This window comes from Cnephaeus nilssonii (assembly GCF_951640355.1).
Source record: "Cnephaeus nilssonii genome assembly, chromosome: 12".
NCBI classification, from domain to species: Eukaryota; Metazoa; Chordata; class Mammalia; order Chiroptera; family Vespertilionidae; genus Cnephaeus; species Cnephaeus nilssonii.
Genome location: NC_137083.1, coordinates 7,704,505 through 7,720,578, shown reverse-complemented (window position 1 = coordinate 7,720,578; position 16,074 = coordinate 7,704,505). Strand labels below are relative to the sequence as shown.

The 16,074-nt window shown below is 40.4% G+C and overlaps 1 protein-coding gene across 3 annotated transcripts in view; it reads right to left on the bottom strand.

Annotated features, from left to right (window-relative positions):
- PDE1C (phosphodiesterase 1C) overlaps positions 1–16,074 on the bottom strand; it is a gene marked incomplete at both ends in the record, with an annotated part of 288,273 nt that overhangs the window by 63,128 nt on the left and 209,071 nt on the right. For 2 of the 3 annotated variants that reach the window (XM_079786145.1, XM_079786147.1), the window contains 5 exons: positions 5,997–6,117; positions 6,685–6,786; positions 8,305–8,433; positions 11,661–11,761; positions 14,438–14,578. In XM_079786145.1, coding sequence (XP_079642271.1) covers positions 5,997–6,117; positions 6,685–6,786; positions 8,305–8,433; positions 11,661–11,761; positions 14,438–14,578 — 594 coding nt within the window. The remainder of the gene's footprint in view (positions 1–5,996; positions 6,118–6,684; positions 6,787–8,304; positions 8,434–11,660; positions 11,762–14,437; positions 14,579–16,074) is intronic. The other variant, XM_079786146.1, reaches the window with a different exon arrangement.

Below are 16,074 nucleotides of genomic sequence, written 5' to 3'. Positions count from 1 at the left end.
GCAGCCAATCAATGATCCTCTCTCATCACTGATGTTTCTCTCGCCCCCTCTCCCTTCTTCTCTGAAATCAATAAAAACATGTTTTTTTTAAAGAAGAAAACTTCAAACTGGCTGATGTGGATCTCCTCTCCTTTGCTACCTGAACCCACACACAGCTGGTGCGCGTGCTTCTTTCTGGGTTCTCAGCCACAGGCCTCAGACCATAATGCAAAGTGGGCTGAGCAAGCAGAGCGGCAAATAACTGCTTGTGTTTGTCGGGTTAGATAGTAACAAATCGTGATTCACGGGCTCACCAGAAAGCACCGCTGAAAGCAGCAGGTGCCATGGGAAGTCTAAGTAACGATGACGGTTTTTAAGAACCTGAACCAGAAGCTCAGCCCTTCAGTCACACCCCCCGAGGAAAGGAAACGTGTCACCATATAATAACGGTGACCACGTTGTGTTCATTCACTTTGTTATGAAAGAATCTGCTCGGGTTAATGCCTACTGCCTTGGGCTTGACTCTGGCCTTCCTCCCGCTAGCTGTGTGGTCAAAGAAAGTTTACCTTCTCTCTCTACCTTTCAGTGTTTCAATCTGTAAAATTCAGAATAATAATCTCTACCTCATCGGATTATGGTGAGGATTAAATGAGAAAATGTGTGCAAATAAATAAAAAGAACTATAATTATTTCCCAATGGGTATCTCTAATATTTAAGTCAAAATTTGAGAAACATTCAGTGAATCTGTTACATCAAATACACTCTGATTATAATAAATATCACCAATAAATTAATAGTAAATGAAGAGTAATAACAACCTGGTTCAAAAACTAGGCCTAGTTCAAAACAATGCTTTTTCTTTCCAAAGGCCGGTTACCAAAGAGAAAGAATACTAGCTCACACACACATATCTATTGAAAGGAAGAAAAAGGAATGGGGTACGAGGAAGCTGAGCAGCGGGGTCACCATGGGTGCTGGAGACATCCCAGGGTCTCAGGAACAATCCTGAAGTGGCTCAGTTCCATCTGCACACACACACACACACCACCTCCCCACCCCCGTGTGGACATCCCTGGGACACTATGCTCCTGTTTCCCAGGATGCTTTGCTGAAGGCTGCTCTCTCTCTCTCAAGTAGCATGATAAAGATTATTTATGCATATATGCATAACCCATAGACACAGACAATAGGGTGGTGAAGGCCTGAGGGGATGGGGGAAGAGGTCAATGGGGAAAAAGGGGACATAATGTAATACTTTCAACAATAAAGATTTTTTTAAAAACCCTACTGGAAAGAAAATTATTTACTCCTGAGCTATTTCTGCTTGAGCAGTATGAACAGAAAGAAGAAAATTTATAACATACATTGTAGTTGTGCAGATGGTTGAGTGGCATAGCTCAGCTGAAACCAACAAAACCCACTCTTCTCTCTACGAAGCAGGGACACAGGTTGTTTTGCTGGTACATTTAATGGGGGTGGTTTGGAAGAAGGGGTGGTGAACACTAACCACTTGACGAGTAAGAGGTGAGCATTTCTGTTTTCAGTGTGAGAAGCTGCGTTCTTATATAATAAAATTTTTATTGAATTTATTGGGGTGACATTGGTTAATAAAATTATAGAGCTTTCAGGTATACAATTCTATAATATGTCATCTGTATATTGTATTGTGCTCACCACCCCAAGTTGAGTCTCCTATCACCATTTATCCCCCTTTATCCTCTCCTCCCTTGCCCTATCCCCCTATCCCTAGCATTAGTTTGAATTCTATTACTGAAAAAGTGCATGTTAAACAGCTTATCCCATCACCTTGCCCACACCCACATCTACATAACACATACATCTTTGAAACTTAATTGAGCTTAGTACACTCAACTATTAAAAGCCCATTTTAAAATAGTGGTCATTGAATTCCCTTTGGAGGACAGATGCATTTATGAATGAGGAAAAAAGGTGTGGAAAATAATATGAAAAAATATACTTCTACAGGTAAATCCAACTTGATTGATACAATATTTTATATCTTTATAACTATTGGTCTTTGTGGAATTATTTATACACTTCTTTCTTTACTAAGGAGGTCAATATTTTCAACCCATGATAGACCAATTTTTTATGATATATAAAATACCTAAATGACATCATTATTTAAGATATATATATATATATATATATATATATATATATATATATATATATATATGTTCCTGGTGTTCTTTGAATTCTAGACTCCACAAGAAATAAATCTATTTTTCAAGAGCCATGAATATTCACAAAAATTGATTGTATGTGACAAATAAATCTCACAATAAAATCCAAACAATGAAAAAGTTCTTTGATCAAATGCTAGAAAGCAAAAGAACCTACCACTGGAAAATTATATAAACAAAAAAAATTATATAAGAAAAACTGAAGCAACTTGGGTAAAAAATAAAATCTAAACTAAAATTACAGAATATTTAGAAAAGAATCATTGTGAACACGGTGCATAGCAGAAGCTCTGAGATTCATGATAAAAAAAAAAAAGACAAACACCTAGCCTTGTGTGCTCTAATATTAAACAGGTGGAACACAAAGAAATGAATAAAGTACTCAGCTCAGGGACTTAGCAAAAGAACAAAATAAATTCAAATAGAAGAAAAGAATTAATAAAAATGAAAACATCAAATAAGGCTTTATAAAATTTTTTAAAAAAACACAATGAAACAAACAAATAGCTAACTTCATAGAGAAGAAAGGGAAAACACTAATATATGAAATGAAAAATAAAAATGAGAAAATAATCGCAGACACAGAGGAAATTCAAAGAATTACAGGGGACATCTACAAAATATAAAAATATACAGCAATACAGCAGAAATGAACCCCAAGACTTTAACAACATGTATTTTTCAAAAAGGCAAATGTACACTTCATTAAAGCCAATATTTTATTGAAAAGCATCCTGGGGTAGTGGCTTGGATTTTGTAAATTAGGGTTATAAAACTAAAGATGTGCCCAGCTGGCATGGCTCAGTGGTTGAGCATCGACCTGTGAACCAGGAGGTCACAGTTCGATTCCCAGTCAGGGCACATGCCCAAGTTGTGGGCTCAATCCCCAGTGTGGGGCATGCACGAGGGCAATTGATCAATGATTCTCTTTTATCATTGATGTTTCTAGCTCTCTCTCTCCTGTCCCTTCCTCTCTGAAATCAATAAAAATATATTAAAAGGAAAAAAAACCTGAAGATGTAACTTATTCTTTAGCAAAGCCTAAAAGGTCTAGTATTAATACTGAGGCTATGCCCTTATTTTGAAATATAACCCAACTTCCAAATGTAATTTTTTCAAGGATTCTAAGGTCCCATTGAGAGTTCCCATTTGCACTGTCCAATTTAAAATCTACAGCTAAGAGTGAGGCAACACTTCTCTTATGTGGGTTACTTACAATGGCCTTATGACATCTAGGTTAAAATATTAAATCAATAAAAATAATTTACTGAATCATAATTACTAAAAAACCATTCTGGTGCAGTGAGCTAACATTCCATTCCCATAGGCAAGAAATTCAATATGGCTCTTTTCACATTGCCTCTAGCACATTTTCATTCAATTCAAGCATATGTGTATGCAAACAAGGTTTCCTTTATGGGGAAAAATGTTCAAATATTTAAGTAATTTCTCATATTCACTCTCTCACAATTAAAAAAAAGAAATCAATACCTCAAACTTATATGAGTTAGCTATGACCTAACTTTGGCTGCAGATCAAATACTATTAGCTATAGGGGTGTATTGCAAAAGCAGCATCAAAGAAAGCATATGATAAGGGAAGTGGATGTTTGGAGGAAATATTCTCACTCATATTAGAAAAATAGCTTCTGGGAAAATGGTTCAAAATTAAATCTCGATTAAGGATGAGTTTGCAGAGTCATTCTCATATATTCAACAGAGCCACACCTGTACTTTTCTAGTTCCTCCCATGCTATCAGGTTCTCCTTGAGAACTACTCTGTGAGGCCAAGAAGTGACTGCAAGAGGAAATAGCCATATGCTGAATGGGGTACCTGCTGCTGTATTCATTTAACAATTTAGGGGTGTTTGCATATGGGTTGATACGCACCATAGACAAAATGAAGAAAATGTAGAACATTTAATGCTGGAAGGACCCTAAAAAAACATCTAGTTTAACCTTCCTTTAAGTTCCACCAACTCCCCTACCCCTCCCCCCCAAAAAAAAATAAAAAAATAAAATCACAAATAAGACCATTGAGAACTAGAGGAATAATTTGGTTAGTCCCAGACCTCAAACCAGTTGGAATAAAAAAACTCCAATAAAAGGCCTTCTGGACTTGAATATGCTGTTAGCTCTAGTCCCACTTCGTTTCCATATATTGTGCACAAGTTCAGAAGAAGAGCAACACTTAGATGCCTTCTACAATTTCTCCATTTAAACTAGAAGCATAAGAATAAGAGTAATTCTCTTCCAAAAACCTGAGTAACCAGTGAAAGAGCATATCTCTTGTTACTTTAGGAGACAAAGTTGAGACTAGTGTTCAGTAATATTTTGTGGAATATCAGCTGTCTCTGAATCTATGATGTGAATCTCCCTTCTTGAATTAGCAAGAATTAACAGCATTAACTTGAATTAACTCTAATTTAGGTCCCACAATCTACATGACAAACTGCCTTTGTGAAAAAAAAAGAATGGGTACTATAATAAATGTAACTGAGAATGACCTCACAAGGTGATCTGATCATAAATCCCTAACTGGGCAGGTCATGGTGGACAGTCACACCCCAGGCATATAACTTCTTTAGGGAAAGGTTTATCTTTGCCTTAAGCAAGCCCTGTCCATTGTTTCTGTGCATCTAGGTTCACACCTTTGAAACACCTCTTTTTCAGACTCCTCAGAAGCATAACCACCCTCAAGAGAGCACATAATCTTGTTAACTGTCCTGTAATTCCAATCCTCACCTTGCTCTCTCCCACCTTCATGTAATCTTCCTTACATTCCCTCCTTAATTCCAAATGTGTAAAGGAAACTGCAAGACTGTCACTCTCCAGAGCATTTGAGATTTTGCTCTTGGCAATTGTTGTCAGTTTGACTCAGAGATCTGAATGTTTCTTACATCAACACCTTCAACCTCAGGGCCTCACATCTCGAAGCGGACATTTTAATGGCAACTCTTCTTGAGAAGATATCAGTCTTTTTTAAAAATATTTTTTATTGATTTCAGAGAGGAAGGAAGAGAGAGAGATAGAAACATCGATGATGAGAGAGAATCATTATTCAGCTGCCTCCTCCATGCCCCAGATTGGGGATCGAGCCCACAACCTGGGCATGTGCCCTGACTGGGAATCGAACCGTGACCTCCTTGTTCAGAGATCAACACTCAACCACTAAGCCACGCCAGCCGGGTGAGAAGAAATCAATCTCAGTGCAGCACATTTATTTTCCTTTCTATCCTTCTACTTTTATGCACCTTTAAAAACATTTTTTAAAGCAATGTACACCCATAAAAGTGTCTGGCTTTTCTTTCAGAAAACACAGCCCTGTGTCTTGGGGTGCAATATATTTAAGTATAATTTAAACAGTGGCTTCTAGTGATTTCCTGACCCCAAATTACCACACCGGGCTTGGAATTTGACAATATGGTTTGCCAGCTCAAAAGAAACAACCCAACCAATTATAACAGTAAAAGATTGCCATCTTAATCCCACAGGAGAATGCCAAACTGGTCAACATTTGCTCAACCCATTAGAAAAATACAGAAACCAAAGGGCTCCTCAGATGACATTTTCACACAACACTGCCACAAGAAACTGCTTTTTCTTTTTTCAAATAGAAATGCATAGGATAGAAATACGTTCTGAGAGCCAGAATGTAAGATTCAAACATCACATGACCAGGAGGCAAAAAAAAAAAAAATCTGAAAACTCTCCCTCCTCAAGAAAATTACTGTGATCTCATAGCATTGCTGAAATATGAAATTGAGAAACTATCCGGCGATGAAAGCCCTGAGGGGTAGCGCAAGGTACCTGTCTGAAGAATTCCTCCAGCAGTGACATCGTCCAGCGATGATGGAGCTCCCACGCCTTCGCTGGATGGCTAATGTCTGCCGTGTGCAGCATCAGGGATAACGCTTTCGGCTTTTCAATCCTGTACACCCAAAGGAGCCAAGCACATGCTGATCAAGCTCTCAGAATCTCAATAAGCGTTTCTTTTAAAAAGCATTAATTTTTTAATTCCTTCCGTTCTCCTGTGGCAAGCCCCACTTCGGCTGAACTGAGGGGAAAGCATCACATCACCCTATAACTGGAATATTCACCAGCGAGGTCTCCACGTGTGTTGAGCTGGACACTTTAAAAACTGACTCGAAACTATTTCTGCAATGACTGGACCATTCAAAAAGACGAAAACCCAAGAGTCACTCACTGACTTGTGTGTGTCATCTCTGCATTGGGTAGATCTTTGATAATTTGGTTTCCTGCAGGGAAATATTTTCAGTTCTAATTGGGACAGATTATTATGGCCCCTTTTATGTATTTCAACCCTGATGAGAATCTGAGATATATACAATTCTCATGCTCTTTCCTCCAAATATCCCCAGTTACTATGAGACTTTTTGACAAAGTTCTCCGAAGGAGGTACATTTTAAAGGAGCAACGACATGGGCCGGTTCCAGCTCAAACACCTATCAAAACCAAGTGACACGGACACACTCACGCTTCTGGCTGCTGCAGAGCAGTTTTCATCGCCTTGATCTGCTGGAAATGACAGGACATATCCGTGGCCATCACCATCTCAATTACCAAGGTCCGAAATTCCCTTTCAGGGACACCCCATGGAGAAAAAAAGGTGAAAGTCAAATATGGAAAATAAAAATTAGTTCCTTTTTTGCCACTTCCAATCAAAACCAGTTAATTAGTTGTGACATTTGTAATCTAACTTGAGCCCGAAACTGTCTCACAGGTCCCTAAGCTACTCATGTCTTCTAATCTTCAAACTGGATAATATTGATTGATGTTTTCAAGTTCACTGATTCTTTCCTCTGTCTTCTCCAACTTGCTACTAAGCCAGTATAGTAATTTTTCAATTTAAATATTTGACTTGTCAGTTCTAAAATTTGTTTGCTCTTGTTTATATTTTCATTCCACTGGTTCAGTTTCACTGTATTTTATTACAAGCACATTTCCCTTTACCTCACTGAGCATAAATAGAAGAACTGCTTTAAAAGTCCTAGTCTGATCATTCCAACAATAGTTCATCTGAGAGAGTGCATCTATTGATTGTCTTTTCCCCTGCAAATAAGTCACATTTTCCTGTTCTTTGCATGCCATTTAGATGGTCACAGACTTTGAGTTTCCCCTTACTTTTTGACTCTCTCTTTTCTGGAGTTTTAACTCACTTGATAGCAGCTCTGGTTGTTCCTACCCTGGTCTCTCTAGCCAGAAAAACAGTGAAGGTCTTTGTATAAATATGGTTTTAGCCAACTAGTGCTGTTGCCTTGACATAGACCAGTGGTTCACAACCTTCCTAATGCCGCGACCTTTTAATATAGTTCCTCATGTTGTGGTGACCCCCATTATTTTTGTTGCTACTTCATAACTGTAATTTTGCTACTGTTATGAATCGTAATGTAAATATCTGTGTTTTCTGATGGTCTTAGGCGACCCTGCTAGCAGTTCTCAACCTGTGGGTCCCGACCCACAGGTTGAGAACCACTGCTATAGAGCCTAAGACCATCGGAAAACACAGATATTTACATTACAATTCATAACAGTAGCAAAATTACAGTTATGAAGTAGCAACGAAAATAATTTTATGGTTGGGTGTCACCACAACATGAGGAACTGTATTAAAGGGTAGGGGCGTTAAAAAGGTTGAGAACCACTACATAGACTGTCTTCAGGGTGAAGTCACAAAAATATCACACTCACTTCATCCTGTCACAGTCTCCAGGTATGGACACCCCTTCAAAATGTGCCTACTTTTGTTCACTCTCAAGTCAGTGGGGTTGTGTTTGTTTGTATTTGATCATAGTTTATAGCCGTTATGTGCAGGAGGATTGGCTTATTAGCAGATTATCCGGCCTTCTGAAAGTGGAATGCCATGTTATTCTACGTTGAAATGCAGTAAATAAATGGTAACGCATTCATTTACAAAGGTCCTAAAAGGTCAAATGCACTTATGTATCCAAAGAAATCTATCAGGTATTAAAATTGCTTTCCTACAAAGAAACAGGATACTAAATGTAAGTTATCTTTCAGTTAATGGATTTCTTCAAAGCAGCGTATTTCATCTCTCCTCACCATTCCTTTCCTGGCCTCCCTGTCTCATCCTCACCTCCAGTCATCCTTGGAGAGGTTGATCAAAATATTCATTTCCTCATCCTCTTGCAGAAGGCGATAAACTGCACTTAAGTGATGATTTTCCAATACAGACTTATCGTTGTACAGAATAGCTGGGTCGGACCTGAACAGAAAGCCAAAAAATAATCTGGTATGTTAAACAGCTGAGACTTTTCAGGTTAACGCTTTCAAGCTAGAACACACCATCTCTTTTCCCTGTGTTTAGCAATTACCTTCGCCCCGATGCCATTTATATCAACAAAAAGAAGCTAAAACTAAAAACTACATATATCAATTGATCATGTATCAATGATCAATTGATATATGTAGGGTATTTTCATGTCAATATGTGGATGTAAAATAGGTGCCACCCAATCTGAGAACTCTCTGAAAACTGTTCATAACCAGACCTCCATGATATTTGCTGGCAGAAGCAAAGATGATTTTTTAAAAATATGGGTCAAGTCAAACTTCCTTGTTTTCTAGAACAACTTTAATTTTTTATTAAATAAAATAATTTATTTTATCTCTAATTCTCTGAACACATACCACCTGGCAGGTACAGCTTGCAAGTTCCTCTGGTAGTAGCTTGATCTTAAAATTGGTTATTTTTTGTTAATCCTCACCAGAGTATTTTTTCCATTGACTTTTAGAGAGAGTAGAGGGAAGGGAAAAGACAGAGAGAGAGAAACATTGATGTGAGAGAGACACATTGACTGGTTGCCTCTGGCACCCACCCCAACCGGGGCCAGGGATCGAGCCTGCAGTGGAGGTACATGTCCTTGACCGGAATCAAACCTGGGACCCTTCGGTCTGTGGGCCCAGGTCTATCCACTGAGCCAAACAGGCCAGGGCTGATCTTAAAATGTTACCATGCAGAAGCCATACATAGAAAACAGAGTGAAGAATATAAGGATTATATGACAACTGTTAGTCACTTTTCAAAGACCATCCCACAATTGAATGACAGCAAACACAGAGCTGTATACTATTTCCATATCCTTCATTTAATGAAATCTGAGATTATTACAGCCTATTGGTTTCTCATCAAGGAAGCTAAGTCCCAGAGATGTAAAGTGACTCCGCAGAGCCCCGCAGAGTCAGGGTTGGGATGCAGGCGAGATCTCTGACAGTGGGGCCATTGTCCCCCAAGATAACTTCCACCTGTCATTGGCCAAACTTTGAAATTTATCTAGCACACCTTTAAAGTGTTAGACTTAACACACCATCCAAGGACAAAGGACCTGGTCACAGACTTGGTTTTCAGAACAGGGGGCACACAGGCTGGGATGCTTTAGATAAAGTTCTGTTAGAGAAGGCCAAGGTCTGCACTTCACTCCAAACCACGCTTAACTGAGCCCATTGGAGTTTTCCCACTCCTGTGAAGATACAGCACAAAACACGCAAATCCTGGGGCGAGCCATCTGATCTTGTGCCTGCTAGGTAAGGAAGGCACTAACTGATGTGTGTTTTGTGACATTAAGCTATTTTCCAACTCCTGAAATTAACCTCCCTCTGCGTTGTGACGGGTTTTAACATTGGCCTCCAGCCATGATTCAGGTACGGTTCTTCCATCCACCTCTCTCCCTTTGGCAGGTGCTACTCTCGGTCCTCAGAGCAAAGGCTCCACTCTGTGGAATTCCCCGTGTTTAAAGACCTTGCAACAGGACTTAAAGACTGTTTTGCAGCAGCTGAGACTGCTCTACGTGAGGCAGAAAATGAAGCGAACGGCTTAAGTCCTTTTGTCTGCTTCCATTCTATTGAAATTCCCCTTCTGAACACAGATCAGAGGATACTGCCGTCCTTTGTGTACCCCACAATTAAGTGCCGAGTTCATTAAACACATGTGGATGGATTTATGAACACAAACCTATCTGAACTGTGCACCTGCTCGTTCAGTGAAATCAGCAGGTATTTATCGGTGTTAAACTCGCCCCTCCCCCATCTTCTTTCTCTTTGCCTTGTCACCTTTCCCCAAATTCTAGCTTCTTTTTTGTTGTTGTTGTTAATCCTCACTCAAGGATATTTTTCCTTTTTTTTTTTATATTTTTAGAGAGAGTGGGGGAGGGAAGAGACAAAGAGAGAAACATCGATCTGAGAGAGACACATCCATCAGTTGCCTCCCACACAAGCCCCAACCAGGGCCAAGGATAAAGCCTACAAACAAGGTACATCCCCTTGACCGGAATCCAACCCAGGACCCTTCCGTCTGAGGGCTGACGCTCTATCCACTAAGCCAAACCAGCTAGGGCCTCGCTTCTTTTGATTCCTATGTCAAGGTCCAGTTAACCCTGCTGTCAGATTCTCTCTAGTTCTGCATCTTTGTCTTAAGAGAAGGTAAGTTCCGAGTCCAAGAGAGGGCAGATAAGGTTTCATCCTAAGTGCAAATGACAATTGATTGGTACAGCTGCCTGGGATTCTACGAGAGGACTACGAGGGATAAGTCTGCAGCTAGTAAGAAAAAAAAAATACCCAGATTGATTAGTGATGTCTGTGACCGTCAACAGGTCCAGAGTTGGGCATTTAGACCCATACTTAATATCCCCACAGAGGTTTGGGTTTACCTGTGCAGTTTGTTAGGGAGGGTGCATAAGTTGCCTGTGGTGAATGGCCTGCATGAGACAGTCAACGTGGGCAACTTGGTGGTCCTAGCTCCCCAAACCTATGCCTTTGAACAGAGCAGAGATGAAATTAGGGAGACTGGGAGGAGCACCACCAGAATCCCAGAGATCAGAGGGTGAGCAGGCTTGGTTATCCTTCACGTCAACAAAGATACTCCCATCCTTTCCCATCCCCACTGATTTAGTCTACATGGCACCTGTGCCTTTCTGTACATTGCTCCAGCTCCTATTAAAAATAAGTAACAAGGAGCAGGCATTAGAATAGAGGAAAAGGAGATGTATATTAGATGTGAATAAAATACGAGAATTGGGAGCAGACAGCTTTACACTTTAAGTCTTAATTGAAGCTCACCCAGCTGGTCTCTTGTTTGTTTAAAATTCATTTTTCCAGCCCAGCCAATGGCTGCGGCTCAGTGGTTAAGCATCGACCTATTAACCAGGAGGTCACAGTTCAATTCCCCATCAGGGCACAAGCCTGGGTTGTGGGCTCAATCCCCAATGTGGGGTGTGCAGGAGGCAGCCAATCAATGATTCTCTCTCATCATTGGTGTTTCCATCTTTCTCTCCCTCTCCTTTCCTCTCTTAAAATCAATAAAAATATATTTAAAAATTTTTAATTCATTTTTCCAGAAACTCAAAATAGAGCAACCATTCAAAAGAACCTTGCTGGCTTATAAAACTCTCTCCCTGACCCCTCTTGCCTCTCCTCCACGCTTTTCAACGTCCTCACCGGGTCTGGATGTGGAAGTTGTTGGTGGTTCCCGTGTGCTCGTAGTCATGGATGGCAGCTGAGAAGATGATAGCAAAAATCTCCAGCTCCGTCAGCCAGTTCTGAAAGGGAGATTACAGAGCAATCAGATAATGTGTCTCTTTCTGACTACAGCCTGCTGACAACACACCCACATTACTGTCTTTCCACCCTGCAGCTGGTCAGCTCTTGCCATGTTTTTGGAAAGACAGAAATGGTGTTTTTCTTCTGTAAAGAGATGAGGAGACATGTGATTTGAAAACAGCATGCCTGCCCTGGCCGGTGTGGCTCAGTTGGTTGAGCATCATCCCATGCACCAAAAGGTCACCAGTTCTATTTCTAGTCAGGGCACATGACGGGCTTGTGGGCTTGATCCCCAGGAGGGGGCGTGCAGGAGGCAGAAAACAATGAGCATGCAGACATTGAAAGCCCTCATTGCACCCTCTCTCAAATTCTCCAGTTCCAAAGTAGACACAGAAAAAAAATTAAAATTTTAAATATGATGCCAAGCTGTAAGTCTAACAGAAAACCTAACGTCTGCCCACTCGAAGGTGGATAGGTAGAGAGACAGATGGAAAGGTAACACCTGGCCTCCCACCTTATGCGTGCTAAAGTCTGAAGAGACTTGTCCCCATCCACTCCACCAAAACTGGCTGTAGTTCAGTGGTCTTCAAAGTGTGTTCCTTGGACCAGCAGAGTTAGCATCACCTGTGTTTCACAAGCCACCCAGATAGTTCTGATGCACGGTAGAGTTCGAGAAGCATTTGAAGCTCCCTTGAGTGACTTCCATCTCAGAGGCTCTATGGATTCATTGATGCTTCCCACCCTTTCTGTAAACCATGCTGCCCAATGTCCACATGACCGAATATCCATCACTGCTAGCTGCCCTTTGGTACCCTCTGCTCACTTTTGTTACTAATTGAATTGATGCTTTTACGTTTCAGTGTGGCTTATTCCAAACCCTATTTTGACCAATTGCACTGTTATCATAATCATGTAATTAAATATGACACAAGCCAATAAAATATGAACTCAAAAATAGAGTTATATCCATAGAACCTAAGCTCAATGCGATAGACAGTCAATAAAAAATTGTCAAAATAGGGGAGACGTCAGCAGAGTGTGGCTGGCTGGCTGTTCTGGTTGGGAGCCCACGTGGCTGAAATGAAGGTGTTAGGGAACCTGCATTCCTTTCTGAAGCTGGGAAAGTCTGCCTTTAGGGACATTCAAGGCATTGGCAATTGGTTTCCTTCTCATGCTTTCCATTGGCTCTCTCCCTCTTCAAGCTAGCACTCTCTTCTGCCCCACCTGTTGCCTTTTAAGGTTTAATAACCCTCCTTGTACCTCCAAAGTCCCTTTTGCCATCTAATGAGACATATTAACAAGTGTGACAACTCATAAGAAGTCAAAGGTCATGGGGGCCAAAATTCTGCTGACCACGATGACGAATAAAATTACTTGGCACTCTTTAACTGGGATGCCATTTAGAAGTCTTGACATTTCCCTTACAAATATGATGACATCAGCTATGATCAAAAGAAAGATGCACAGCTTCTCTCCTCTTAAAAAATAAGCAAAAGAAAATTAATGGCACCTTGGCCGACAAATGCAACGAAAGGGGCCAAGGGGTTGCTTTGGAGTTTGGACTCTTTTGACCTAAATCAAAAGCTGACTGGAGCTCGGGGTCTGATTCCTGTCTATGCAATCAGAAACTCTTCAATCCAGTTCTGTTCAAGGATTGTCCCTTAGAAGTGAGCAAAATAAATCTGAAAGGATCCAAGCGCCTGCCAGGCGTGTGAGCTAAGCAGTGATGAGTGATTTACACAGATCACAATGAGTCGATGTTGAGGCCCAGGCATCGCTTTGTCAATGGGATGTTTTGATTCCCTATGTGTCTCACACTTTATAAAACTGGAATGATTTAAAGCGTTTCCCCCCTCTTGGTTTGTAATGAAAGGTTAGAGTGGCAATGTGCTCTCCATTCATCAGATTGCTTCCCACTACTTTTGTAAGCTTGCAGTGAAAGAAGTTTGTTTTGAGCTGTATTTCGGAGAGAGAGTGGGTGGAAAGCAGTTTCTATATTTAGGAATTATTCTGAATATGGCCTGAATTGATCATAAAAATTCAATGGCAAATAAGCGCAATTAAGAACATTATGCAGTACGTCACGGTCATTGGCTGCTATGATATAACATTTACGTTAATGATAACTTGCATTAGCATAAATGCTTGGGAGTTTTTCTTGAGGGATAAAAAAAAAAATCTGTGTATAATTCACCTTTATATCGCCATAGCACATACACAGTAGGAACTAGCTAAATATATGTTGAATAGTTAAGTCCAAAGTACATCTTCATATCATATTTCTGATACTTTATTCTGAACTGTCACAGCACTTCTACAAGATAGAGTATTTTTCACCATTTTAGAAATGAGGAAATCCTGACTCAGAGAGTCAAGCAATTCATCATAGGTCACAGTCTAATAAGTAATTAAATAAGGATTTCTATCCAACTATATCTAGCTCCAAAGCCCACACTCCTCCCACTGTATCTCATTTTTAACTCAGTGAGAAATTAGACCAAGTCATTCAACATGTCCTTGCTGAAAAGATAATAAATGTGTACTGGGTTTATGGGCTAATGAATAACCATACCCACAGAATGTCTATCTCTGAAGATTTCAAAGTAAAAGGGCATAGAGACCAACCACAGAGACCTAGCTGTTTGTGTAATCCTAGCGTTCCCATCTGTACTCACAGCGACTCCTGTCTTATAGAGGAGGTAGTGCACCGTCTGTGTTACGTCCGCGGCATGCACTAAATTGTGGTAAGGATTTTTATGCTTGCTGTATCCCACTTCCAGGGCCTCCACAAATGAGACGAGTGCAGAAATGGGGATCTGAAAAAGAGTAGTAAGTTTAATGGGCTAGTGGTTTAGTAGCTTTAAGTGAGGAAAAAAAACATTACACAGGATCAGCTCAAACACATGTAGGGCAGAAGGGTATGGGGTCATTTATTCCTCGAGCAAAGGTCTGGGACTTTTATTTCTCAAGAAATAAATGAGCGCGTACTATGCAGTGCATCTCATTTATTTATGACAAAACATAAAGTACACCGAGATCTTAGGTCATTAAATAATTGCAAAACAAATGCAAGCTGCCACCTCCGGAAAACTGAGCCCTTTAGGGAAAGTGATTGTGCGTATGGACACGTTAAAAAAAAAAAAAAGACATCGTCTGTTATATATGGAAACAGAAACAACCTGTGTCCTTATGTCTATTACTTGACAATTTACTATAGGTGCCTTGCAATGTGGAATAATATTTCCAATTAGCCTAATTGCTTTTCTGTCTCAAGTATGTATAAATATATACCTTCTTTTTCTATGTGGCAGAAAGTGAAGGACAATTGCAAAATGTAGAAAATAAGGGCACCCTTATGATAGTTATTGGGTAAGCTTTTGGGATCAGTTCCTTGGTTTGGGATAAATTATCAAGTTCAAGACTGGGGGGAAAAGGAAAGAGTACATGTTCCTGGAGAGCAAACATCACATCAGGAAGAAAAATGAGGCCAGTACTATTGGGATGCTGCGAGGGCCCATAACATGTTCTTCCTGGAGCCCAGTCTTCCACGCTTTGGCTTTGAAAATTTGTGCCCTGACCAGTTTGGCTCAGTGATAGAGTGTCGGCCTGCAGACAGAAGGGTCCTGGGTTCGATTCCAGTCAAGGGCATGTACCTTGGTTGTGGGCACATCCCCAGTAGGGGGTGTGCAGGAGGCAGTTGATCAATGTTTCCCTCTCATTGATGTTTCTAATTCTCTATCCCTCTCTCTTCCTCTCTGTAAAAAAGTCAATAAAATATATATATTTTTAAAAATTTAAACATTGCCTTGCAGATGTCAAAGATCAATTTTCATTTTTGAAAATGAAGTACCAAGAAACCTAGCTTCTTGGGGCTGTTCATGAGAGGCCTGTGAACCACTGAAATTCATGGAGCTTTGCTCTGAGGACAGAGTCTCAGGCATTCACCAGATTTTCAAACAGGTTTCTGGTGCAAAAAAAAAAATTAAGATCCACTGTCATCAAATATTTATGGCTATATAAGAAATACACCCCCAAATACACAGTCCTAAATACAAAGTGCTAAGGCACCGTGCTGTCCAGAGAAGTCAATGTTTTATAGAGAAAAAGGCCTGCATTTTCCAGAGGCTCATCCCTAGAATGAGGGACGTCTGAGAAACATAATATGACAGATGTCAGCCGATGAATTCACAGGTGGCTGGAGAACCCGGTCCGACCTCCAGACTCTGCGAGTGAGAAGCTGAAGGGATTGCACACTGGAAACGTTTCACGCTCTCTACTTAAGGCTGAAGAATTCATTGGAAGCATGAATGGC